General features: G+C 46.1%; 1 protein-coding gene across 1 annotated transcript in view; it reads left to right on the top strand.

Moving 5' to 3' along the window:
• The window catches only part of LOC115466644 (zinc finger protein 25-like), a 28599-nt gene extending 4731 nt beyond the window's left edge, over positions 1-23868 (top strand). Inside the window, exons 2-11 of the mRNA XM_030198031.1 lie at positions 6273-6399; positions 6927-7040; positions 7179-7292; positions 9854-10014; positions 10422-10542; positions 11224-11337; positions 12636-12743; positions 16203-16316; positions 22807-23398; positions 23746-23868. Coding sequence (XP_030053891.1) covers positions 6273-6399; positions 6927-7040; positions 7179-7292; positions 9854-10014; positions 10422-10542; positions 11224-11337; positions 12636-12743; positions 16203-16316; positions 22807-23398; positions 23746-23770 — 1590 coding nt within the window. The 3' untranslated portion in view covers positions 23771-23868. The remainder of the gene's footprint in view (positions 1-6272; positions 6400-6926; positions 7041-7178; positions 7293-9853; positions 10015-10421; positions 10543-11223; positions 11338-12635; positions 12744-16202; positions 16317-22806; positions 23399-23745) is intronic.
• The last annotated feature ends 1851 nt before the right edge of the window (positions 23869-25719 follow it).

Genomic DNA, 25719 nt, shown 5'->3' with positions numbered 1-25719 from the left:
TTAATGACGTAAAGAAAATGAAGATACATACCTGTAGCAGGTATTCTCCGAGGACAGCAGGCTGGATATCATCACGCATGGGTTGTCGTCCGTGACGGCCCAGGAGACTGGACTAATAACAAAAAACTTTAGAAAGCTCTAGAGTGGCGCGGTGCGCATGGGGACAAACGCACTGCGCATGCGTGAGTGACTTCCCGCTGGCGGCACCCGCGTGCTTCCCTTAGTTATATAAAAAGCAAACCGAGAAGAAGAACAACTCCAAAGGGGAGGAAGGTGGGTTGTGATGATATCCAGCCTGCTGTCCTCGGAGAATACCTGCTACAGGTATGTATCTTCATTTTCTCTGAGGACAAGCAGGCTAGATATCATCACGCATGGGGTATCCCTAACACCCAGGCTCACTCAAAACAATGAACATTGGTCAGTTGGGCCTCGCAACGGCGAGGACATAACAGAGATTGACCTGAAAATAAACACAACTAAGTGAGGGTGTAGCCTGGAACAGAACATAAATGGGCCTAGGAGGGTGGAGTTGGATTCTAAACCCCAAACAGATTCTGTAGCACCGACTGCCCAAACCGACTGTCGCGTCGGGTGTCCTGCTGAAGGCAGTAGTGAGATGTGAATGTGTGGACTGATGACCATGTTGCAACCTTGCAGATCTCTTCAATGGAGGCTGACTTTAAGTGAGCCACTGACGCAGCCATAGCTGTAACATTGTGAGCCGTGACATGGCCCTCTAAAGTCAGCCCAGCTTGGGCATAAGTGAAGGAAATGCAATCTGCTAGCCAATTGGAGATGGTGCGTTTTCTGATGGCAACTCCCATCCTGTTGGGATTAAAAGAAACAAACAACTGGGCGGACTGTCGATAGGGCTTTGTCCACGCCACGTAAAAGGCCAATGCTCTCTTACAGTCCAAGGTGTGCAACTTGTCCTCACCAGGGCGGGTATGTGGATGGGGAAAATATGTTGGCAAGACAATAGACTGGTTCAGATGGAACTCCGACACCACCTTCGGCAAGAACTTAGGGTGAGTGCAGAGGACTACTCTGTTATGATGAAACTTAATATAAGGTGCATGCACTACCAGGGCTTGGAGCTCACTGACTCTACGAGCTGAAGTAACCGCCACCAAGAAAACGACCTTCCAGGTCAAGTACTTCAGATGACAAGAATTCAGTGGCTCAAAAGGAGCTTTCATGAGCTGGGTGAGAACAACGTTGAGATCCCATGACACTGGCGGAGGTTTGACAGGGGGCTTTGACAAGAGCAAACCTCTCATGAAGCAAACAACTAAAGGCTGTCCAGAGATAGGCTGACCTTCTACACGTTGATGATAAGCACTAATTGCACTAAGATGAACCCTTACTGAGTTGGTCTTTAGACCAGACTCTGATAAGTGTAGAAGGTATTCAAGCAGGGTCCATGTAGGACAAGAAAAAGGATCTAGGGCCTTGCTGTCACATTCGATGGCAAACCTCCTCCATGGAAAAGAATAACACTTTTTCATGGAATCTTTCCTGGAAGCAAGCAAGACTCGGGAGACACCCTCTGAAAGACTTAAAGAGGCAACTTCTAAGTTCTCAACATTCAGGCCATGAGAGCCAGAGACTGGAGGTTGGGATGTAGAAGCGACCCCTTGTTCTGAGTGATGAGGGTCGGAAAACTCTCCAATCTCTACGGTTCTTCGGAGGATAACTCCAGAAGAAGAAGGAACCAGATCTGACAGGGCCAGAAAGGTGCAATCAGAATCATGGTTCCGCGGTCTTGCCTGAGTTTCAGCAGAGTTTTCCCTACTAAATGTGTGGGAGGATACGCATACAGGAGGCCTGTCCCCCAATGTAGGAGAAAGGCATCTGACGCTAGTCTGTCGTGGGCCTGAAGCCTGGAACAGAATTGAGGCACCTTGTGATTGATCTGAGTGGCAAAAAGATCCACCGAGGGGGTGCCCCACGCTTGGAAGATCTTTCGGACAATGTCCATGTTCAGTGACCACTCGTGAGGTTGCATGATCCTGCTCAACCTGTCGGCCAAACTGTTGTTTACGCCAGCCAGATACGTGGCTTGGAGAAACATGCCATGGTGGTGAGCCCAAAGCCACATCTTGACAGCCTCCTGACACAGAGGGTGAGATCCGGTGCCCCCCCTGCTTGTTGGTGTAAAACATAGCAACCTGATTTTCTGAATTTGAATAATTTGATTGGACAGCCAATCTCTGAAAGCCTTGAGAGTGTTCCAGATCGCTCGTAATTCCAGGAAGTTGATTTGAAAATCCTTCTCCTGAAAGGACCAAGCTCCCTGAGTGTGATGCCCATCTACATGAGCTCCCCACCCTAGGAGGGATGCATCCATCGTCAGCACTTTTTATGTGGCTGAGGAATTTGGAATGGATGTCCCAAGGTCAGATTGGAGCGAAAGGTCCACCACTGAAGGGAATTGCAAAAATCGGTGGAAAGATGGATGACATCCTCGAGATCCCCTGTGGCTTGGGACCACTGGGAAGCTAGGGTCCATTGAGCTGATCTAATATGTAGAAGTGCCATGGGAGTCACATGAACTGTGGAGGCCATGTGCCCTAAAAGTCTCAACATCTGCCGAGCTGTGATCTGTTGAGACGCTCGAGCCGAGGACACTAAGAACAGAAGATTGACTGCCCTTGCCTGGGGAAGATAAGCTCGAGACGTCCATGTGTCCAACAGAGCTCCTATGAATTCCAACTTCTGCACTGGGACAAGATGGGACTTGGGATAATTTATTACAAACCCCAGTAGCTCCTACAGTTGAATAGTCATGTGCATGGATCGTAGAGCTCCTGCCTCTGAGGTGTTCTTCACCAGCCAATCGTCAAAATAAGGGAACACATGCACTCCCAGTCTGCGTAGCGATGCTGCGACACCTGCCAAGTTCTTTGTAAAAACCCTGGGCGCAGATGCTAGACCAAAGGGTAGTACGCAGTGCTGAGTTCCCAATCAAAATCGAAGGTACTTCCTGTGAGTTGGGAGTACCGAGATGTGAGTATAGGCGTCTTTTAAGTCCAGAGAGCATAGCCAATCGTTTTCCTGAATCATGGGAAGAAGGGTGCCCAGGGAAAGCATCCTGAACTTTTCTCGGAGCAGGAATTTGTTCAGGCCCCTTAGGTCTAGGATGGGACGCATCCCCCCTGTTTTCTTTTGCACAAAGAAGTACCTGGAATAGAATCCCAGCCCTTCTTCCCCTGGTGGAATGGGTTCGACTGCATTGGCCTTTAGAAGGGCGGAGAGTTCCTCTACAAGTATCTGCTTGTGCTGGGAGCTGAAGGATTGAGCTCCCGGTGGACAATTTTGAGGTTTGGATTCCAGATTGAGAGTGTATCTGAACCGGACTATTTGAAGAACCCACCTGTCAGAGGTTATAAGAGGCCACCTTTGGTGAAAAAATATCAACCTCCCCCCAACAGGCAGATCGTCCGGCACAGCTACTTTTACTGCGGCTATGCTGCTCTGGAGCCAGTCAGAAGCCTGTCCCTTGCTTTTGCTGGGGAGTCGGAGGGGCCTTAGGCGCACGTTGCTGACGAGAGCGAGCCTGCTGGGAGCGAGCGTGAACAGGCTGCCGAGAGGTCGGAGTGTACCTACGCCTATGATAGGAATAGGGAGCACGCCTCCTCCCTCCAAAAAACCTCCTAGTGGAGGAGGTAGTAGCAGAAGGCGTACAGCGGGAGAAAGAATCCATCGCATCATGGCGCTTCTTGAGCGTATCAACTATATTCTCAACCTTCTCTCCAAAAAGATTATCCCCCCGGCAAGGAACATCCGCCATTCGCTGCTGGGTCTTCAGATCCAGGTCAGAGACACGCAGCCGTGAGAGTCTGCGCATCACTATACCTTGAGCAGCTACTCGGGATGCGGCATCAAAAGTGTCGTAAGCCCCCCCCCCCCCCCCCCCCCTCCCGGCCAGGAATTTGCGACGCACCTTCTGCTGCCTGACCACCTGGTGAAAAGGTTCAGCAAGCTCTGGAGGAAGAGCTTCAACTAAACTGGACAGTTGCCTCTCTGAGTTCCATAAGTGAATGCTCGTGTACAGCTGATATGTTTGGATCTTGGCGGCTAGCATTCCAACCTGATACGTACGCCTCCCAAAAGAATCCAAGGTCCTAGACTCTCCGAGGCATAGTCTCTAGTACTCTTGGCTCTTCTGAGAGCAGAGTCCACCACCATGGAATCGTGAGGAAGCTGGGCCTTCACCATCATAGGCTCTCCCTGGACTCTGTACTGGGACTCGGACTTCTTGTGGACAACTGAATTAGAGAGAAGGCAAGACCAATTCCGCATCAGCACTTCCCTGAGTGTATTGTGCAGGGGGGCGTTGCAACCTCTGCAGGTGGAGAAGGATAATCCAGGACCTCGAGCATCTCAGCCCTGGGCTCATCCACAACCTCCATAGGGAATGGAATGTCCTTAGACATTTCCCGTACAAAGGATGAAAAAGTAAGACTCTCAGGCGGAGACTGTCTGACTTCAATAGGTGGAGTAGGATGAGAGGGAAGTCCACAGGAGTCTTCCTCTGAAAAATACCTGGGATCTTCCTCCTCTCCCCATGAGCACTCCTGTTTGGTGTCGGACAGAAGCTCCTTAAGAGCAGCCCGAACCCGAACCTGTCTCGACTTCGAGGATCGACGTCCTCGTGGGGGATGCCGAGAAGTTGACTCCTGCCTGGACTCCGGCGAAGCTTCCTCTACCGACGTCGAGGGGGAGTCAACCCTGGTGGTAACCGGCTCCGGCACCGCAAGCGGTACCGAGGGCGGGGACCGCCTCACAGGTGATGGCCCAGATGCCGTCTCAGCAGTCGGTACGGGAGGCGCAAGCACCCCCGACACCGAGGCAGACTGACGAAGCAATCCCTCCAGAATTTCCGGAAGAAGGGCCCAGAGACGCTCATCGAGAGCTGCCATCAGAAAAGGCTGTGGGGCCGGTACAGGAGTCGGTGCCAGAATCTGAGGGGGTTTGAGAGCCGGTACCAGACTGTCGGACGACCGACGCATTGGCACCTCTTGAATGGAGGGTGAGCGGTCCTCCCGGCGCCGATGCTTCTCGGGCGCCGACGCTTCTCGGGTGCCGACTTCCTCGGCTCCCCAGAGCTCTCGGTACTGTGTCTGGAAGGAGATAGATGACGATGCTTCTTCGCCTTCGCTCGACGGCCATCATCGACACTCCTCTGTACCAATGAGGAGGACTTGGAATCCTCACTCCTCCTCAGGGCCGGGTCCGACTCAGGTCGGTCCCGGGGGGCCTGCATAGCAGTAGACCTCGAGACAGGTGGAGACCCACTCGATGCCTCGCTGCTCCCAGCTCAAAGTGGTCTCTCGGCAGCCATTACCTGGACTCTTGATGCTGCCGACTTCGGTACCCATGTCGATGCCGACGTCGAAGGATTGGACCGATCAGGAAAAACTTTCTCGCACTAAGCCTGTCAAGCCACCTGGGTCCTTTTCTTCATCAACTTACACAGCTTACAAGCAGCTGGCAGATGATTGGGCCCAAGACACTGGAGACACCACGCGTGAGGGTCGGTACTCGAGATGGTCCGGTTGCAGCGAGTACAGCGTTTGAAGCCGCTGGGAGTCTTCGATGACATGGGCGGGAAAATAGCATCCGCGAAATCAAAAGGCTCGATTGTGCCAATTAAAAAGGCACAAAAAAGGGGAAAAAAGACGCGGTCGAGCAGCCTAAAGGCGGCCGCAACGAAAAAGAAAGAAAACTTTGAAAAAGTGTGAAAAATCTAAAAAAAATAAGGGAAAGGATTCTTTTTTTTTTTTAATTCTTTTTTATTTTTGAAGTAACTAACAGAAGAAAAAGGAAAAGGGGCGAGTTAAATGCAAAAAAAGCGATCTCCTGGGCAAAACAGACGAGGAGCAGCGAAAAAACACAATTCCTTCACAGTCGCGGAGAAAAGGAAACTGAGGGAAGCGTGTGGGTGTTGCCGGCGGGAAGTCACTCGCTCATGCACAGTGCATTTGTCCCCGTGTGCGCCACTCTAGAACTTTCTAAAGTTTTTTGTTATTAGTCCGGTCTCCTGGGCCGTCGCGAAGGACGACGCATGCATGATGATATCCAGCCTGCTTGTCCTGGGAGAACTAGTTGTTCCCCCAACTCTGCCATCACTATTCTTTCTCTCTCTCAGCCAACGCGAGATATATCTAGTGTTTCTAAGAAATCTGTTCAAAGATCACATAACAAAGTCTATTACATAAACATGATAATGAAACTGGTTGACGGTGAACTGTCTGCTGTTCCAGGCATTGGTCACATTCAAGGATGTCTCTGCTTATTTCTTGGAAGCGGACTGGGACATTCTGGGGGAATGGCAGAAGGAGCTGTACAAGAAGATCATCAAGGAGATTCATGACATCCTCATCTCACGAGGTAAATATGTCGTTTTTTATCATCTACCACACAGGCACATTAATGGAATGGGTGCTGTTATTTTATCAGCTGCAAAAATCCCAGGTACCAGGTCCTGTGGGCACCTAAAATTGAGACCTGGCTTCTATTGCAAAATCTAAAATGTTTACCTTAAACTGGAGGCTTCATAGAAGACCAGCTGCAGTCTGTCTCCCTTTTCTGTACGACAAAAATTTGACCCTTCTTGCTGAGAAGTACAATTTCTGTGTAAGAATATAAACCGGGTTTCAGTGATTGTAAATCCTTACACCCAAAATTGGTCACGGATCTCTGCGAACTATTCTATCAACAGCACCTGAACTGTTTATAGAATAGCGTTTAGCTCCAATTTTTATCAGCGTCATTTTTTTGGCTCCTTATACAGAACTTAGTCCTCTATGTACACACACACACTTTCATGCACTGCTTGTTCACAACAGGAAACAGATGGAACCTCCCCAGGGCTTCTACATACAAATTTTAAATGCTATTTTCCTGCTTACTTACAGGTTATTCAATTGTTAATCCTGATGTTATTTTCAAGATTAAAAAGGAAGATGAGAAATATTTCACTCAATATTTTGAGTGGGAGGTGAAAGAAAACCCAGATGATTTCATGAAGTGTAAGTAGATGTTTTGGATTTGAAGGTCTCTGAATTTTCAGATCAAAGTCTCCAGGCATTTAGAGACTTAAAGTCCATTTCCTAATTTAGTATTATTGTATCTTTGATTACTCCTTCTAATGTATTTTCTCTTAACAGACCTTCCAATTGTAACGTCTGTGATCTCACTCGGTGTTAAACAAGAGGAAGATCTCCCCTTGATGGATCCTCCTAAATCAGAGACGTCTGAACAGACTCAGCCTCCTGTAACAAGTACGAGCTGAATATCTACCTCATAGTGATTTAATAGTTTTCTAATTTTTATTTATGTTTATTTATTTTCACACTTGATATACTGCAAATGGTCCCTTAGGTGACTAGCAGGGGGATAATCGAAAGAGAAGGCCGCCCATCTTCCAACATAAATCGGGAGATGGGCGTCCTTCTCGCAATGTTGTCCTTTGGGCATCCTCAACTGCTTTCCGGCATGGGGACGACCAAATTTCACGGGGGCGTGTCGGCAGTGTAGTGAAGGTGGGACTGGTGCGTGCTTAGGAGATGAGCGTCCTTGGCCGATAATGGAAAAAAGAAGGGCGTCCCTGACGAGCATTTGGACAACTTTACTTGGTCCATTTTTTTCACGACCAAGCATCAAAAAGGTGCCTGAACTGACCAGATGACCACCGGAGGGAATCAGGGATGACCTCCCCTTACTGCCCCAATGGTCACTAACCCCCTCCCACCATAAAAAAAAGTTTTAAAATACTTTTTTTGCCAGCCTCTATGCCAGCCTCAAATGCCATACTCAGATCCATCACAGCAGTATACAGGTACCTGGAGTAGTTGTAGTGGGTGCAGTGTACTTCAGGCAGGCGGACCCAGGCTATCCCCCCACCTGTTACACTTGTAGTGGTAAATGTGAGCCCTGCAAAACCCACCACAAACCCACTGTACCCACATCTAGGTGCCCCCCTTCATCCCTAAGGGCTATGGTAGTGGTGTACAGTTGTGGCGACTGGGTTTGGGGGAGGGGGGTTGGGGGGCTCGGCACACAAGGTAAGGGAGCTATGCACCTGGGAGCAAGTTGTGAAGTCCACTGCAGTGCCCCCTAGGGTGCCCGGTTGGTGTCCTGGCATGTGAGGGGGACCAGTGCACTACGAATAATGGCTCCTTCCATGACCAAATGGCTTGGATTTGGTCGTTTTTGAGATGGGCGTCCTAGGTTTCCATTATTGCCGAAAACCGAGGACAACCATCTCTATGGTCGACCTAAATTTCATGATTTGGGCGTCCCCGACCGTATTATCGAAACAAAAGATGGACGTCCATCTTGTTTCGATAATATGGGTTGCCCCGCCACTTTACGGGGTAGTCCTGCGAGGAAGCCTTCATGAAAACTTGGGCGCCCCGTTCAATTATGCCCCTCCATGGATCTCTTTTTCGAAAGAGAAAAATGTCTAAAAGCAGCAATCAATAGTTTCAAAATCAATTTTAGACGTTTTTCTATGAAGTCCATCAGAAGTGCGTTCTTAACACAAGGGGGCGAGTTTAGGGTGGTATTTGGGTGTTCCTAAAACTTGGACATATTACAGTCATAATTGAACAAAACAAAACCATCCAGGACTAAAACTAAGACGTTTTGAGCTAGACTTGTTTGTATAACGAGTAAGGCACAAAAGGGGTGCCCTAAATGACCAGATCACCACTGGAGGGAATCAGGGGTGACCCCCCTCCCACCCCCTACAAACGTGAATACAAATATGATTTAGCAACCTCTATGACAGCCTCAGATGTTAGAGCCAGGTCTATCAGAGCAGAGGCAGGTCCCTGGAGTAGTGTAGTGGTCAGTGCAGTTCACCATGGATTCCCTCTACCTGTCATATTTGTGGGGGAAACTGTGAGCCCTCCAAAACTCACCAGAAACTCACTGTATCCACATATAAGTGCCCTCTTCACCCATAAGGGCTAGTGTTGTACAGTTGGGGGTAGTGGGTTTTGGGGGGCTCAGCAGACAAAATAAGGGAGCAACGGTGAGATGTTTTTGAAGTCCACTGCAGTGCCCCCCAGGGTGCTCTATTTATTTCCTGGGATGTCTGGGGGACCAGTCTGTTAAAAGTGTTGGCCCCTCCTGCATCCCAATGGCTTGATTTGCTATGTTTTTCATTTGGATACTTTTTTTTTTTTTTACTTGACTAGAAAACAAAATGTCCAAATCACAAAACCTTGTTCAAAATAGTATTATCGAAACAAAAGATAGATGATGTTCTTTTTTGAAAATGACCTTCTTTTCTATTCAGATTTTGGACGTATTTTGCAAAACGTCCAAAGCTGGACTTAGACGTCATATCGAAAATGCCCCTCTATCTGGTTTACAGACACAAATACTAGTACAAGAACTTTCTATCCCGAATGAGCTCACAATCTAAGTATTAGTTGTACCTGAAGCAATGGAGGGTTAAGTGACTTGTCCAGGGTCCCAAGAAGCTGCAGTGAGATCTCAACCCACCACTGGGGTTTCCAGCAGAATCTGATTTCTAATGTACAGAAACTAGATGAAGAATAGTCTGTTCTAGAAAAAGAAACCTCCGATGACAGATATTTCCCTAATATTTATGCAGTAGCTGTATCTACAACAGAGCTGTTTTTGGCTGTTGAGAAAGGAGTTGCTCACCATAGTATGAAAATATCAGGTATTTCTAGAATACATTTCTGATGATCAGTACAGCAGTAGCCTTCTCTTTTTTTGGTTCTGTAGAGGTGCCTGCCAAAACAGCACTGATAGGGCTCTGTGGTAACCTTTTTTAAAATAATTGTGCTATCTTTTCTTTTAATAGGCTCTCACAATGTCAAGCCTGACATTTTAATCCGATTTGAGCAAGAAGGATTCAGGATTGAGCCTCAGGGATCTGAGGAAACAGGAAATCTGACCTCAACAGGCAGATGTGGGGAACTGCATGAAGAATGTGATGAAGCTTCGATTAAAGCTAGTCATGAGGTGATACAAACTTTTCCTATAAGAAAGATGCCTCCTCTGGACCAGGGATAGTGAGAATGAGGTGTTATAATTACAGCCTCTGACTTCTAACTCTTGTTGTGTAGATAATGTGTTTCTTCTGTTTTTCTTATTTTTTTCTCCTTCCATTGTCCGTTCTGTATTGTGTTTTAGTGTTTTTACCTTTCATTTCTTCTTTTTGTCTTATTCTCCCCCTTGACTGTTTTCTTCTGCTTACCAATTTTATGTTGAATGATTTTCTGTTTCTGTTATTGTTTTTTTTTTTAATGTGAACTATTTCATATGTTTGTTGTAAACCATCTAGAAGTATGTTGATAGGTGTATATTTAATAAAATGAAATGAAAAAATAGTGACACTTTGATGTAGGGTGTCCTGTTTGCTGTTCTAGGCATTGGTCACATTCAAGGATGTTGCTGCTTATTTCTTGGACTGGGACCTTCTGGGGGAATGGCAGAAGGAGCTGTACAAGAAGGTCATCAAGGAGATTCATAACATCCTCATGTCACGAGGCAAATATATTTCTCTGTTATCTACCACACAAGCACATTGTGGAATCAGTGGTGTAAAAATCACAGGAACTAGATACCATGGGCACCTGAAATTTAGATCCTGGCTTCCGATGCCATCCCATATTCAATAGGAGCCTGTAAAAGACTCACTGCTACAGGATCTGCAAAAGATGCTGCTCTCTGTTGTAAGATAAGATGTAGACCTTAAACAAGAGACTTCACACAACACCAGCTGGAATCTCTCTCCCATTCCTATATAAAATATTTGGCACAGAAGTCCACAGAGAGGATTTACCTCTCTGATTTCTTCTGAGACTTCTGCATAAGGTTGTGACATATTAGCTACACATTAGTTAACTATATTGTACAACATGTAACTCCTCTAAAATGGTAACCGGAGGATTGGCACCTGCAATGCCAATCCTAGGATGGAAATGAAGAGAATTCTCTGTACCAGAAAACCTCTATGATATAATCTTAATCAAGCGTTGGGCCACTGCTGCCTCTTCTCTCCAAGCTTTCAGACAGATACACAAACCCCAAGGTATCCGTACATACACATATACACACACCTCCATGCACACTTCACACACTGCTCCATCAAAACATGAAGCAGATGGAACTCCCTGAGAGATTCTACAAATACATTTTCAATGTAATTTTCCTACTTCTTATCAACAGGTTATTCAATCGTTAATCCTGATGTTATATTCAAGATTGAAAAGGAAGATGAGAAATATTTTACTCAACAATCTGAGTGGGAGAGAAAGAAAACCCCAAATGACTCCACCAACAGTAAGTAAATGTTTTAGATTTAATGGGAGATAGGTCTTTAAAATCAAACAAAATAACTGACAGCATCTCCTAACAGAAAAAATTAAGAACAAGTGGACATTTTTTACATATTGAACTGCTACCCCCAATAATGACTGAGTGTTGTTCCTGATACGGTCATCCTCGTGAAATGAGCATGTCATAAATCTTCCTAATGACCTTCTTGCACAGCTCCTTCTGCCGTTCCCCCAGACTGTCCCACTCCACTTCCAAGAAATAAGCAGCAACATCCTTGAATGTGACCAATGCCTAGAACAGCAAACAGGATACCTTTCACAAAATGCCTAGCCATCCGCCTGGAGTTTCCCCGCTGCAATTTTATGCCCAGCACAGCTCAGGTCTGGCTGCACCTGCTTCTGCTTTACACTAGCCACACTCCCAGTGATCTCACATTTCCCAGAAAGCACTCACAGACCCAATACACAAACCACCAGGATTCTTTATCAGTCCAGACAAGCAGAGTCAAACAATTGTTCATTGTCTTCAAAATATATTGAACAATGGACAAAAAATGTGCAATCAGCAAACAATAACAGGTTACTGAAATATGGATCAATTATAACACAAACTAAACATTTGTTTACTTTCTAAATAGTACCTGGGGAGATTAGGACATATAGCTGCTCACCAGTAACTATTTTTTACAGGGCTTCACAAAGAGCTTTCTCTCTCTCTTCTCAGCCAGCAACTGCTGAGTAATTTAAAGCGCCAGCCCAATCAGAACAGATAATAAAAACATTTGAAAAAAGATGGTTTCATCCCTGCAAGGCACTTCCTATTTTTCTGTGTTAACTAAAGAAGGAATCATTCCTTTATCTGTAACAGCTTCAGACATAACATGCATCACCTGCTGGCCAAACTAGAGAAATGCACTTCAAGATTTAATAAATTGATGGAGGCAGATAGGTTCCCTTGATCAAAGCAGCAGGAGGTGGAAAGGGAAGCTGACCACCAGTATCCATATTAGCAAAGACGAAAGTTGAGTAGCAACCCGCTGGCAGTAGCAAGGGGAAGGTTGCAGAAAGGTAGGATTCTGTAACAAAGACCATATTTGCAGCAGTTTTCATTACCAGAGTATTGTAGGAACCTGTTTGTGGTTCATTTTCAGAGCTACCGAGTTCCTTAACTCCTTCCACCAGGATTCTTCTATTTTCAGAGTTCATAAAATTCCCTTCATCTCACTATAAGCAAAGTACTGATTTTCGTAGGTCCTAAGCTTTCCTTTAAAACCTGAAGTTATTTTTCCATTCTTCTTACAGGCAGCCAAAATTACACTCCTGACTCCACAGTAGAGATCCTGAAAATGGAAGACGTTCCTGTCGGCGACCAGGTGGCAGGAGGAGAGGGGGATATTGATACCAAGAGCGGTGAGCCAAGAATCCCTTTATAATAAAATCCTTGCTACATGCTGTAAAGTATTCCTATATTTTCACAGAGATGGTAAATGTTACTAGTGATTTTCAGTTACATTTTTGTTTTTTAGTAATTAGAATTCAGTTTTCTTAAGCTATCAGGTCCAGAGTTATTCCCAGGTCTCCAGCAGTGTGTTCAGGACCCCAAACCAAAGTGGATATTAATGTAGATAAATCTGATACATAGATAGTAACACATAGAGGGGCATTTTCGAAAGGGATGTCCAAGTTGCGATTTAGATGTCCTAGCAAAACATCCAAATCCAGGGCGGGGAAACCCATATTTTCGAAAAAAGATGGACGTCTATCTTTTTTGTTTCAAAAATACCGTCGGACGCGTCTAAATCCTTAAATTTGGACATCCCTAGACATGTGGGTTTGTGGTGGGTTTTGGAGGGCTCGCTGTTTGCTCCACAAACGTAAAAGGTGTGTGTGGGGGGGTATAGGTCTGCAGGGCCGGTCTTAGGCCGAGGCGGCCGCATAGGGCCTTGTGCTTAAGGGGGCCCCGCGCAGCGCGCCTCAGTCAGCCTCCTCTGCTCCATCCCGGCACTCGCGGTATTTAAATTTACCTGGCTCCAGCCTCCGACGTCGCAGCAGCTGCGCAGCGTCAGTGAAAGTGCTGCCTGACGTCTCTAACCTTCCCTTTGCTCGTTCATTCCTTCTCAGTGTCCTGCCCTCGAGGAAATGACATCAGAAGAAGGTGGGGCACTCAGGGAACGAACAAGCCAAGGGAAGGCTGGTGGAGAGACGTCAGACAGCGCTTTCACTGACGCTGCGCAGCTGCAACAGAGGTAAATTTAAATATTACTAGCCGAATTGAAACAGAACAGAGAAGAGGCTGGGCAGGTGGAGATGGGAGCGGGAGCGATAGGGAGAGTTGATCGATGGACATGGATGGGAGGGCAGGGCCCAGGGAGAGAGGATTAATTGCTGGACATGGAGGGGAGGGAGGAGAATTGCTGGATATGGATAGATGAAGGAGGGAAGGGGAGAGAGGAACAAGGATGGACATGGATAGGAGGGGAGGGCAAGGGAGAGAGAATTGCTGGATATGGAATGGAGGGAAGGAAAGACAAAGGAAGGAGATGCACATGGATGGAGGGGAAGGAAGAGAGGAGAAATGCTGGACATGGATGTAGGGGAGGGGAGGAAAGTAGATGCACATGGATGGAGGGGAAATTGCTGAATTTAAGGGCTGAATCAGAACACTTTGAAGGCAGATGCTGAAACTGGAGAAAGGATAGGGACAGGGTTACAGATGGTAGACGGGACACAGGAGGATGGTGGACATGGTGAGAGAAAAAATATCAAATGGAAAGAAGACACTGCATAAAATAGAAGACACTGGGACCAAAGCGAATAGAAAAACTAAATGATCAGACAACAAAGGTAGAAGAAAAAAGTATTTTATTCAGTTTATTAATTGGAATATGTCAGCTTTTGGAAATGTGCATATGTGATATTTTGCATGTAAGTTTCAATTTTTCTAGTATTGCTGCATGCTGAGTCTGACTTCTTGAGGTAACTTTCCAGTTCAGTATTTTGCCTTCATATCTGTTGTGTCATGTGTTTTTTCATGTGTGATCAAGGTGCAGTATCCTGCTAGCGTGTAGTATTTGCAGCCCTTTTTGTTTTGTTTTTTTCACGAGGTAGTGTATTGGTGTTTTAGAGCCTGGTGTAATTAGAGTTCTGCCTTTCCACGCATAAGGTTGTAGCTCGTCCTGTCCTTGGAATTAGTGCTGTTATGGTTTGGTAAGGTTATGAGTGTGTTTTTGCACAAGTTTGTGTATAGTGTTTTGCAGTGGAGAGATTGTGTGTCCGCACCTCTGACCCCCCGGGGTTATGAGAACTGGAACTACTAATTGTAGTGGACTTGAACTGAATAATTTCTGGGGAGGGGGGGGGGGGGTTCATGATAGCATTGTGCTTATTATTTCAATCAGTTTTTCTGTACAAGTTTAGCTTCATTTGTCTTTATTTGAAATTTCATAAATAAAAAATTTTCTAAAAATTGAATAATCTTATCAATGGGGTGGGGCGGGGCTAGGATGGGGCCCCACCAAATTGGTCTGCACAGGGCCCCGCACTTGCTAAGACTGGCCCTGTGGGTCTGGGTCCGCATGTCTGAAGCGCACTGCACCCACTAAAACTGCCAAACCAACAAAACTGCTCCAGGGACCTGCATGCGCTGTCATGGACCTGAGTATGACATCTGAGGCTGGCAGAAAATATTTTTAAAGATATATTTTTTGAGGGTGGGAGGGGGTTAGTGACCACTGGGGGAGTAACGGGAGGTCATCCCCGATTCCCTCCGGTGGTCATCTGGTCATTTTGGGCACCTTTTTGTACCTTATTCCTATTAAAAACACATCTATGTGAAAACATCCAAGTTACGTCCCTCCTTTTTACAATTATGGCTCAAAGATGTCTAAGTGCTAGACGCACCCAAGTCCCGCCTTCACCATGCCTCCGGCACGCCCCCTTGAAATTTGGACGTCCTTGTGACGGACTTCAGTTGGAGACGTCCAAAATCGGGTTTCGATTATACCGATTTGGACGTCCCCGGGAGATGGACATCCATGTTCCGATTTATGTTGGAAGATGGACGTCCATCTCTTTCGAAAATGAGCCTGATAGTAACATGGTAAGTGACGGCAGATAATGTCCATCCAGTCTGCGCAACAAGATAAACTCATTTTACTTGATATTCGATACTTTATAAATATACTCAACTTTGATTTGTCCTTGCCATTCTCAGGGCACAGATGTAGAAGTCTGCCCAGCACTATTCTTGTACTAAATGTTCTGAAGCTAACATCGTAGCACCTTAAAATTTAGCCCATCCATATCTATTCAATCAGGATCAGGGCATAGGCCATAGAAGTCTGCCCAGAACCGATTTTTCTTCCCAATTACTGGCGTTGACCTCCAATCTCCACTTAGATTCCACGGAACCATTCCTTCTAAACAGGATTCCTTTGTGTTTATCCCACGCATGTTTGAATTCCATTACAATTTTCATCTCCACCACCTCCCGTGGGAGGGCATTCCATGTATCCACCACCCTCTCTGTGAAAAAATACTTCCTGACATTACTCATAAGTCTGCCCCATTTCAACCTCAATGAAGTCCTCTAGTTCTACCGTCTTCCCATCTCCGGAAAAGGTTCATTTGCGGATTAATACCTTTCAAATATTTGAACATCTGTATCATGTCACCCCTGTTTCTACTTTCCTCCAAGGAATACATGTTCAGGTTGGCAAGTTTCTCCTCATTTGGTTTGCAATGCAAATCCCATACCATTTTTGTAGCTTTACTTTGCATTGCTTCCAGTCTTTTTACATCGTAGCAAGATATGGCCTCCAAAACAGATTTATCAGGGCTCGCTGATTACCCCTTATTTTCTCATTACAGGCTTCCCAATTGTAACGTCTGTGTTCTTGCTGAACATTAAACAAGAGGAAGATCTGCCCTTCATGGATCATCCTGAATCAAAGACATCTGTACAGGTTCACTCTCCTGAAACAGGCAAGTATAATATTTACTTTTTATTTTATTTATTATTCACATTTATAAAACTGCTTTATGAACTCCAAATAAGATAGAACACAGAACATGAAACGTAAATATTTTCCAACAATTACGGTATAATATAGAGGAAGAGCAATGCCAGCGTAGATCATTTTGTTCAACTTGGCTTTCCACATCATATGAGGAGTCCTTATTGCACGTTGAAGAAAGAAGTAGAGTGATTGTAACATCCCAGCAGAAAGTAAGGATATGTTAACAGACCAGTCAGGTGATAAAGTTTTATCATCAAAATCTGTACACCATGAATTAAGCAAATCAGAGGAGACGGTAGATATGTTATCTCTAAAGGTGTTATAAATGTAGATACAACTTTGTCTTCAATTAGAGTAGTGTCACAAAACGCCTAGCCACCCATCTGGGGTTCCCCCACGGCCTCCTCCCACCGACTGGGTCACAACCACCTCTGGACAAGTCTCGCGCTCTCAAATTATCCCCAGTGATTTCTAGGTTACTGGGTGCACACTCCCATTGGTCCTACAGTTCCCAGAAAGCACTCACAGACCCAACACACAAAGCACCAGGGTTCTTTATCAGTCTTGACAGAGAGGTAATAAACTAAATTTTGTTTATTGTCTTTTAAAAATTGAACAGTATAACAAAATAGTGCAATCAAGAAACAATAACAGGTAACTGAAATATGGATCAATTATAACACTAAGTAAACATTTTGTTTACTTCCTGGAAAGTGACTGGGGAGATCAGGGCATATAACTTTTCACCAGTTATCAAATATAACTGTTTTTTACAGGGCTTCAACAAAGAGTTCTCTCCCTCTCTTCTCCTGAACCAGTACAAAAGTAAAATGAGCTTCTAGGCCAATCAGAGCCCAGTCAACAAGTTTTAAAAGTAAAAGTATACTGCTCACAGTACTGTACATTCAATTCTTCACCGAGTGAAATGGCATTCACTTTTCTATAAAAGCTTTAACATGCAAAACCTATTGGCCAGTAGAAGAAATACACTTCAGGAATCATTAAAGGCAGTTTTACAGGCTTAAAACATACTGGGGCCCTTTTACTAAGCTGCGGTAGGCTGTACGCACATGCAACTTGCATCCAAATGAAACTACCGCTAGGCCAGTGCACCCTCCTGGTGGTAATTTCAGATTTGGCGCTTGGCCATAATACCTGGATGAATAATTTATTTCCTCCCAGGGGCAGCAGTAATCGGCACTTGGTGCGCACTGACCATTCTTCTGTGCGTGTAGCGCATGATCCCTTACCGTTAGATCAATGAGTGGCATTAAAGGATCAGGCTGGTTTTGGGCATGCACTGGTTTTACTACAGGCCCTTTTCCCGTCCCCTTAAGAAAAAGCCGTCTTTTATAGACATGGTAAAAACTGGCTTGGCTCGCACCTAATACACGCCTACACTTCCGCAGGCCTCTTTTTACCACGGCTTAGTAAAGGGGTCCCACTCTTTCTTCAGAAGTGGAATCACAGCATTGCCTAATGGAGGCAGTATTTGCTAAATTGCAAGACAGAGCAGACTGTGCGGAGAAAATATTATGGAGACTTTCCCATTGAATCTCCCTTGTAAGGCATGTGCTTTTATATTAGATTTGTGGAGTCTGTCCAGTGGCATACCAAGGGGGGGGGGGGCGGTGGGGGAGGTCCACCCCGGGTGCACGCCGCTGGGGGGGGGGGGGGTGCCGCGGCGCGCGCCTGTCAGCTGAGTTCGCTAACTTCGCTGCAGCTCCCTCTGCCCCGGAACAGGTTACTTCCTGTTCCGGCCGGGGCAGAGAGAGCTGCAACGAAGTTAGCGAACTCAGCTGACAGGCGCGCGCCGGGGCGCGCTGTACCCGGGGGGGGGGCGCATCGGCGATCCGCCCCGGGTGTAATGCCGGCTAGGATCGCCACTGAGTCTGTCCCACTGTTTACAGTCTTTGGCACATTGGTTTGTGTGCAGAATTTGGGGATTGTTTATAATATCTTTTTATATATGTTACTGGTGTCAGTTTTTGATTTGAGTGCTAAGCTCTTTTGCATACGTTCCTATTTCTTTTATTTGTGCCTATTTTATGACTTCAATTTCTTTATGGACCACAAATGTCATGTCTTGTATATGTTCTTTTTATTTTTATACCCATATGCTTGTAATTGTTTTTTATTTATTTTCATTGTTTTGTTTTTATCTTTTTATTATTTAATGATGGTTACCCCTGCTGCAGTGTTTTGGCGAAACTTGGCTTTGGTATTTTCCTTAAAGGGAACCTGCACAGGACATTTATAGGCATATTTTGAGGCTAGTGTAGCTCTGAATATTGCCTCTGATCACTCACATAAAAAGTGGGGAAGTCAGGGGTGTTACAGGGGATGCATTAGGAAGGGAGCACAGGGTTATTATGCGAGTGCTGACTGGCTCACACAGGATGTGAACTACTATGTATCGGGCTTCTGAGCCCCCTCCCACACTCCTGAAAAAGATCACTGCTTTCCTTCCCCCCTCCTCCCGGGTCTACCTCTGTCCCAGGTGTTCCAGTGGTTTTTCTGGGGGCTGGAGCACAGCCTTCTCGCTTTTGCTCCTCTCGACTACCTCCCTTTCAAGTATATGATTTTCCATAGCTGTAAAATTAAGGGTCCAGGGCCGTGCCTAGGGTCTCTGGCGCCCCCCTGCAGACTATCAATTGGCGCCCCCCCCCCCCCCCCCCCCGTGAAAATGATCACGCCCCCCCCCCCCCCCCATGAAAATGATCGCTCACCACTTGCCACACTGAAAGGAATTGTCAGCAATATTCTTAGAAACAAATTGGTATACATTGCAAAATAAGATAGCAGATGTAAATTCTCAAAGTGGACATATTCCAAATGCTAAAATGAAAATAAAATGATTTTTTTTTCTACCTTTGTTGTCTGGTGACTTTCTTTTTTCAATCATGCTGGTCCAGTATCTGATTCTGCTGCTATCTGTCCTCTTAACTCCATTTCCAGGGCTTCCTTTCCATTTATTTCTTTACTTTTCTCCTTTCTTCTTCATTTCTTGCTCTATATCCATTTCCAGCAATTTCTCCTCTCTCCCTGGGTCCTGCCCTCCCATCCATGTCCATTCTTGTCCCTCTCTGCCCTTCCCTCCTCCATCCATAGCCAGCAATCCTCCTCTCTCCCCTCCCCTCCATTTCCAGCAATTTGTCCTCTCCCTGGGCCCCCATGTCCATCCTTGTCCCTCTCTGCCCTTCCCTCCTCCATCCATAGCCAGCAATCCTCTCTCCCCTCCCCTTCCAGCAATTTGTCCTCTCCCTGGGCCCTGCCCTCCCATCGATGCCTCTCTGCCCTCCCATCCATGCCTCTCTGCCCTTCCCTCCGCGCCCTGGGGCCTTTAAATCTTTTACTTCTGGTCGCAGCAGCGTCAGTGAAAGCGGAGCGCTGCCGACATCTCCCTTCCCTTTGCGCTCTTGGTTCCCTCAGTGTCCGCCTTCTTCTGACGTCAGAAGAAGGCGGGACACTGAGGGAACCAACGAGTGCAAGGGAAGGGAGACGTCGGCAGCAGTGGCGTAGCTAGGGTAGTTGACACCCGGGGCCGGTCATTTTTTTAACACCCCCCCCCCCCCCCCCCAAATCCAGTACTAGGCATACCGAGAATACAAAACACGACCTATAGAGCAATTTTACCATACCATAAGCAGTCGTTTCTATGAGTCACACAAGGAAAAGGAAAGCATCTTAAGCACTACAGTGAGCACTAGAACATCAATTCACCTATTGTAAAACGAAACCAGACAGAATAGTACAGATCGTCGATCCTGCACAGTCAATGCCAACTGAAAGCCATGTCTTTTTCACAAACACAGATACACCCTAATCCACTATTGAATAAGTAATCATAAACTTTCTATTTAGACAAAAATTAAACTGAACCCCCAATGCCAGACTCTGCATACAATGCAACGCCACTGAAACAGAAAATGTCTCCTAGTACTGTGCAAAATATAAAGACAGCAGATGTAAATTTGAAAAAACTAACAAATACCAATCACCACTTTACAAATTAACAAATAGAAATAAAACAAATACAGAAAATAAAATAATACCATTTTATTGGACTAATACATTTAACTTCCAGAGGCCAAAATCTCCTTCCTCAGGTCAATACAGTATAGTGCTGTTACAGTATCCTATCCTGATCTGAGGAAGGGGGTTTTGTTCTCTGAAAGTTAAGTCAAAATGTATTAAAATTAGTCCAATAAAAAGATTACCTTATTTACATGTTCTATTTATAAACATTTATTAACACAGCTACAATACTATATCCTAAAGCAAAATAATAAAAATATATATTTACAGTTTGTTGTCTTTGGTTTCTGCTTTCCTCATCTTCTTTTCACCGTCTTCCTTCCATCCAGCATCTGTCTTCGCTCTCTCTCTGCCATCCAGTGTCTGCCCTCTCTAATGTGCCTTCCATCCACCATCTGCCCCAGTCTGCCATCTCTCTCTCCCCCTTCCATCCACCATCTGCCCTCTCTCTCTCCTTTCCCTCCAGCATTTGCCCTCTATCTCTGCCCCTTCCATCCACTGTCTGCTCTTTCACTCCCTTCTATCCACTGTCTGCCCTTTCTCTCTGCTCCTTCGATTCACCATTTGCCCTCTCTCTTTCCCCCTCCCATCCATTCAGGGTCTGCCCTCCCTCTCACTCCCCATTCCATCCAGGATCTATCCCCCCTCTCTCAATGCCCCCTCTTTTCGGCTCCCAGTTCCCACCTGCGGCTGCCCCTAGTTCCAGATCCATTGATTCTCCCATCCACCTCTGCCCCAGGCATGACCCCATTCTCCCTCCTGCTCACTTTTCAGACCCCAGTTCCAGATCCATGCCCCTTCTCCCATCTGTCTCCCACCCAGTCCCTTCTGCCCATCCAAGTCCCCCTCACCCCATCTGTCTCCCACCCAGTCCCTTCTGCTATCCAAGTGCCCCCACCCTCACCCCATCTGTCTCCCACCCAGTCCCTTCTGCCCATCCGAGTCCCCCTCACCCCATCTGTGTCCCACCCAGTCCCTTCTGCTATCCAAGTGCCCCCACCCTCACCCTATCATCTGTCTCCCACCCAGTCCCTTCTGCCCATCCGAGTCCCCCTCACCCCATCTGTCTCCCACCCAGTCCCTTCTGCTATCCAAGTGCCCCGCACCCTCACCCCATCATATGTCTCCCACCCAGTCCCTTCTGCCCATCCGAGTCCCCCTCACCCCATCTGTCTCCCACCTAGTCCCTTCTGCTATCCAAGTGCCCCCCACCCTCACCCCATCTGTCTCCCACCCAGTCCCTTCTGCCCATCCGAGTCCCCCTCACCCCATCTGGCTCCCACCCAGTCCCTTCTGCTATCCAAGTGCCCCTCACTCTCACCCCATCTGTCTCCCACCCAGTCCCTTCTGCCCATCCGAGTCCCCCTCACCCCATCTTTCTCCCACCCAGTCCCTTCTGCTATCCAAGTGCCCCCCACCCTCACCCCATCTGTCTCCCACCCAGTCCCTTCTGCCCATCCGAGTCCCCCTCACCCCATCTGGCTCCCACCCAGTCCCTTCTGCTATCCAAGTGCCCCCCACCCTCACCCCATCTGTCTCCCACCCAGTCCCTTCTGCCCATCCGAGTCCCCCTCACCCCATCTGGCTCCCACCCAGTCCCTTCTGCTATCCAAGTGCCCCTCACTCTCACCCCATCTGTCTCCCACCCAGTCCCTTCTGCCCATCCGAGTCCCCCTCACCCCATCTTTCTCCCACCCAGTCCCTTCTGCTATCCAAGTGCCCCCCACCCTCACCCCATCTGTCTCCCACCCAGTCCCTTCTGCCCATCCGAGTCCCCCTCACCCCATCTGGCTCCCACCCAGTCCCTTCTGCTATCCGAGTCCCCCCCACCTTCACCCCATCTGTCCCCCACCCTCACCCTGCCTCGTCTTCTCCCTGCCACCCGGTCTTTAAAAATAAATTGCCGACGCGATAGGGAGCGCAGCACCTCGTGTGCAAGTAAAAGAAGCGGATCCGATCATCTCATTGGGCCTTCCTTCACTGTCCCGCCCTAGAGGAAATAGGAAGTTGCGTCAGAGGAGGGCGGGACAGTGAAGGAAGGCCCAATGAGATGATCGGATCCGCTTCTTTTACTTGCACACGAGGTGCTGCGCTCGCTATTCGCGTCGGCAATTTATTTTTAAAGGGCTGGTGCGGGGGAGGGGCTGCCAGGAAGAAGAGCAGTGGGAGCGGCGGCACCCCCCTTTTTTATGACACTCGGGGCGGACCGCCCCCACCGCCCCGCCCTTGCTGGTCGGCAGCGCTTTCACTGACGCTGCTGCGACCCAGGTAAAATATTTAAAGGCCTTTGCGGGCGCGGGGCGAGGGTAAGCACCGCGGCGGCGCCCTCCAGAGGTGGGCGCCCCCCTGCGGCGCTTACCTCGCTTACCGCATCGGCACGGCCCTGTAAGGGTCACACTCATTTTTCTTTAATCCAACAGATGATGGATTCAGGAATGATAATGAAAGGGTGAGAATGTGCAGTAAGCAGCAGAAAGAGGAATGGAAACATAAAGACCCCTCAAGGGATAGCACAGATCCTTCAGGTGACTGTGAGGGAAGTAGCAGTAGCATAATACCAACCAGTGTCAAAGCAGCAGCCCAGGAAGGAGAAAGATTAAACAGACCAAAGAAAAACCTGAAACATGAAAGCAATCATATAGGGGACAAACTATGTAACTGTCCAGAATGTGAGAAAAGTTTCAAAAGCAGCTCCAAGCTAAAACACAAAAAGATTAATTTCTCAGAGAAACCATTTCATTGTTCAGAATGTGAGAAATGTTTCAGAAGCAAAAGTGTCCTGAAATTGCATGAAAGAAGACATACAGGAGAGAGACCATTTAACTGTGTGGAATGTCAGAAAAGTTTCAAAAGCAAGGACGACCTAAAACAGCACAAAAGGATTCATTCTTTAGAGAAACCATTTCACTGTTCGGAATGTGAGAAATGTTTCAGAAGCAAAGGCGAGTTGAAAATGCATGAAAGGACACATACTGGAGAGAAACCATTTAACTGTTCAGAATGTGAGAAATGTTTCAGAAGCAAAAGCGATTTGAAAATGCATGAAAGGTCACATACTGGAGAGAAACCATTTCACTGTTCGGAATGTGAGAAATGTTTCAGAAGCAAAAGCGAGTTGAAAATGCATGAAAGGACACATACTGGAGAAAAACCATTTAACTGTTTAGATTGTGAGAAATGTTTCAGAAGTAAAAGCGTCCTGAAGTTGCATGAAAGGACACATACAGGAGAGAAACCATTTACCTGTTCAGAATGTGAGAAAAGTTTCAAAAGCAAGGCTGAGCTAAAACAGCACAAAAGGGTTCATTCTTTAGAGAAAACATTTCACTGTTCGGAATGTGAGAAATGTTTCAGAAGCAAATGCGTCCTGAAATTGCATGAAAGGACACATACGGGAGAGAAACCATTTAACTGTTCAGAATGTGAGAAAAGTTTCAGAACAAAAGACAAGCTAAAATTGCATGAAAGGGCACATACAGGAGAGAAACCATTTAACTGTTCAGAGTGTGAGAAAAGTTTCAAAAGCAAGGCTGAGCTAAAACAGCACAAAGGGATTCATTCTTTAGAGAAACCATTTCACTGTTCGGAATGTGAGAAATGTTTCAGAAGCAAAGGCGAGTTGAAAAAACATGAATGGAGACATACTGGACAGAAACCATTTAACTGTTCAGAATGTGAGAAATGTTTCAAAAGCAATACCAGCCTAAAACAGCATGAAATGAGTCATACTGGACAGAAACCATTTAACTGTTTAGAATGTGAGAAATGCCCCTCCGAAGGGACACCACCTTGTAAGTGGTGGAGGGGCTTCCGTGTTTCAATGACTCAGAGGGCTATGCTGAAGGGTTACCCATATCAGACAGGCCTCTGAGGAGAAACCAGACAAAGAGTGTCCCAAATTAGGGAGAGAGGAAAGATGGTGACCTGAAGCTCGTACACTCAACTGCCCAGCTGTCCTCTGAAGTTCTGTTTTTGTTCACTTGAAATTTCCTCTCTGCATTGCAGTTGCCTTAACAGAGGAAGGGGACAATGGGGGGTCAGCCGCCGATGACCAGCGTTTTGTCCCCTGTGCAGCAAGTGTGGGACCGCTGTGTGACGAGCTGCCCATAGATGACTGGGTTGATGAGTCCTTTGATTAGCGCCGACGAAGGAGCGTCGATGCTCTTGGACCTAGAAACAACTTCATCGCTCAAAAATCATTTAACCACCATGCCCAAAGGAGTGGAGGAGTGAGTCAGGAGTGTATGCTGAAACGGAAGTCGTTTACAGCTGAACCCGTGTCGGCGGTGCTACTCCTAAACCCTTAAGAGTTATCAGCTTGGAGTTTTTGGCTCCCGTGGAGGTTGCATTGAATGTCATCTGGAGGGTGCTCCAGGACCTGACGGTGGTAGAGAATGACTTTGCTTCAGATATAGTCTTGTTAATGAGCCACATGGATAATCTAATCGAGTCCTTTGAGAATATACAGCAAATGAAGTTCTACTGAAGTAGGAAACGGTTAAGATTTGAAAATGATAAAAGACCAGAAAAATTTGAACAAAATGAATATTGTTATAGATGATTAATATCGAGATTGTTGTTTTCCCAGAGTTCCGGGTATGACTCCTAATGTTTTTTTTTTTCCTCTGAAATGATTCCTCTTAATATATTAATTCAAAAGGAGTGAAGCCTGTGAAACTGGGATTACTTTAATCAGCGGGAATTGGATTGGAGATTCAAGGGTTTGTATTGTTAAAAAATTTCCGGTTTTAAAAGGGAAAAAAAATGAAATCAGGTGTATTACTTTCACTAATATTGGACAATGAAATTGATGGACTATGCACCGTTATGGTCTTGAAGAAACCAACCAGATGATCAATGTGGAATAATGATTTAGATAAATAATAACTGGGCATAATCGGGTTAATACCACGTTTTCTTTGTTTGCTGTTGCTTAAATTGATCTCCTTGTCTTGTTTCACTCTCCCTATTTATTTTGTGGTCTAAGAAAGAGAAAGATTGTATAAAATCCATTTATCTTGTTGAGATTGTTTTCTTCTAATATTGTTTTAATGTACAATCATCTCTGTTTTACTGTTTTGCAAGTGATCCTTGTAAAATGAAAAAATTATAAATAAATGATTAAAAAAAAAAAAAAAAAAAAAAAAAAGAATGTGAGAAATGTTTCAAAAGCAAACGTGAGCTGAACCAGCATGAAAAGAGTCATACTGGAGAGAAACCATTTAACTTTGGAATGTGAGAAATGTTTCCCAAGGGCAAATGAGCTGAAACAGCACAAAAGGATTCATACAGGAAAAAAACCATTTTATTGTTCAGAATGTGAGAAATGT

The sequence above is a fragment of the Microcaecilia unicolor genome, chromosome 3 (assembly GCF_901765095.1).
Source record: "Microcaecilia unicolor chromosome 3, aMicUni1.1, whole genome shotgun sequence".
Taxonomy (NCBI): Eukaryota; Metazoa; Chordata; class Amphibia; order Gymnophiona; family Siphonopidae; genus Microcaecilia; species Microcaecilia unicolor.
Note: the sequence above shows the minus strand (reverse complement) of the source record. Positions and strands in the feature narration are given on the sequence as shown.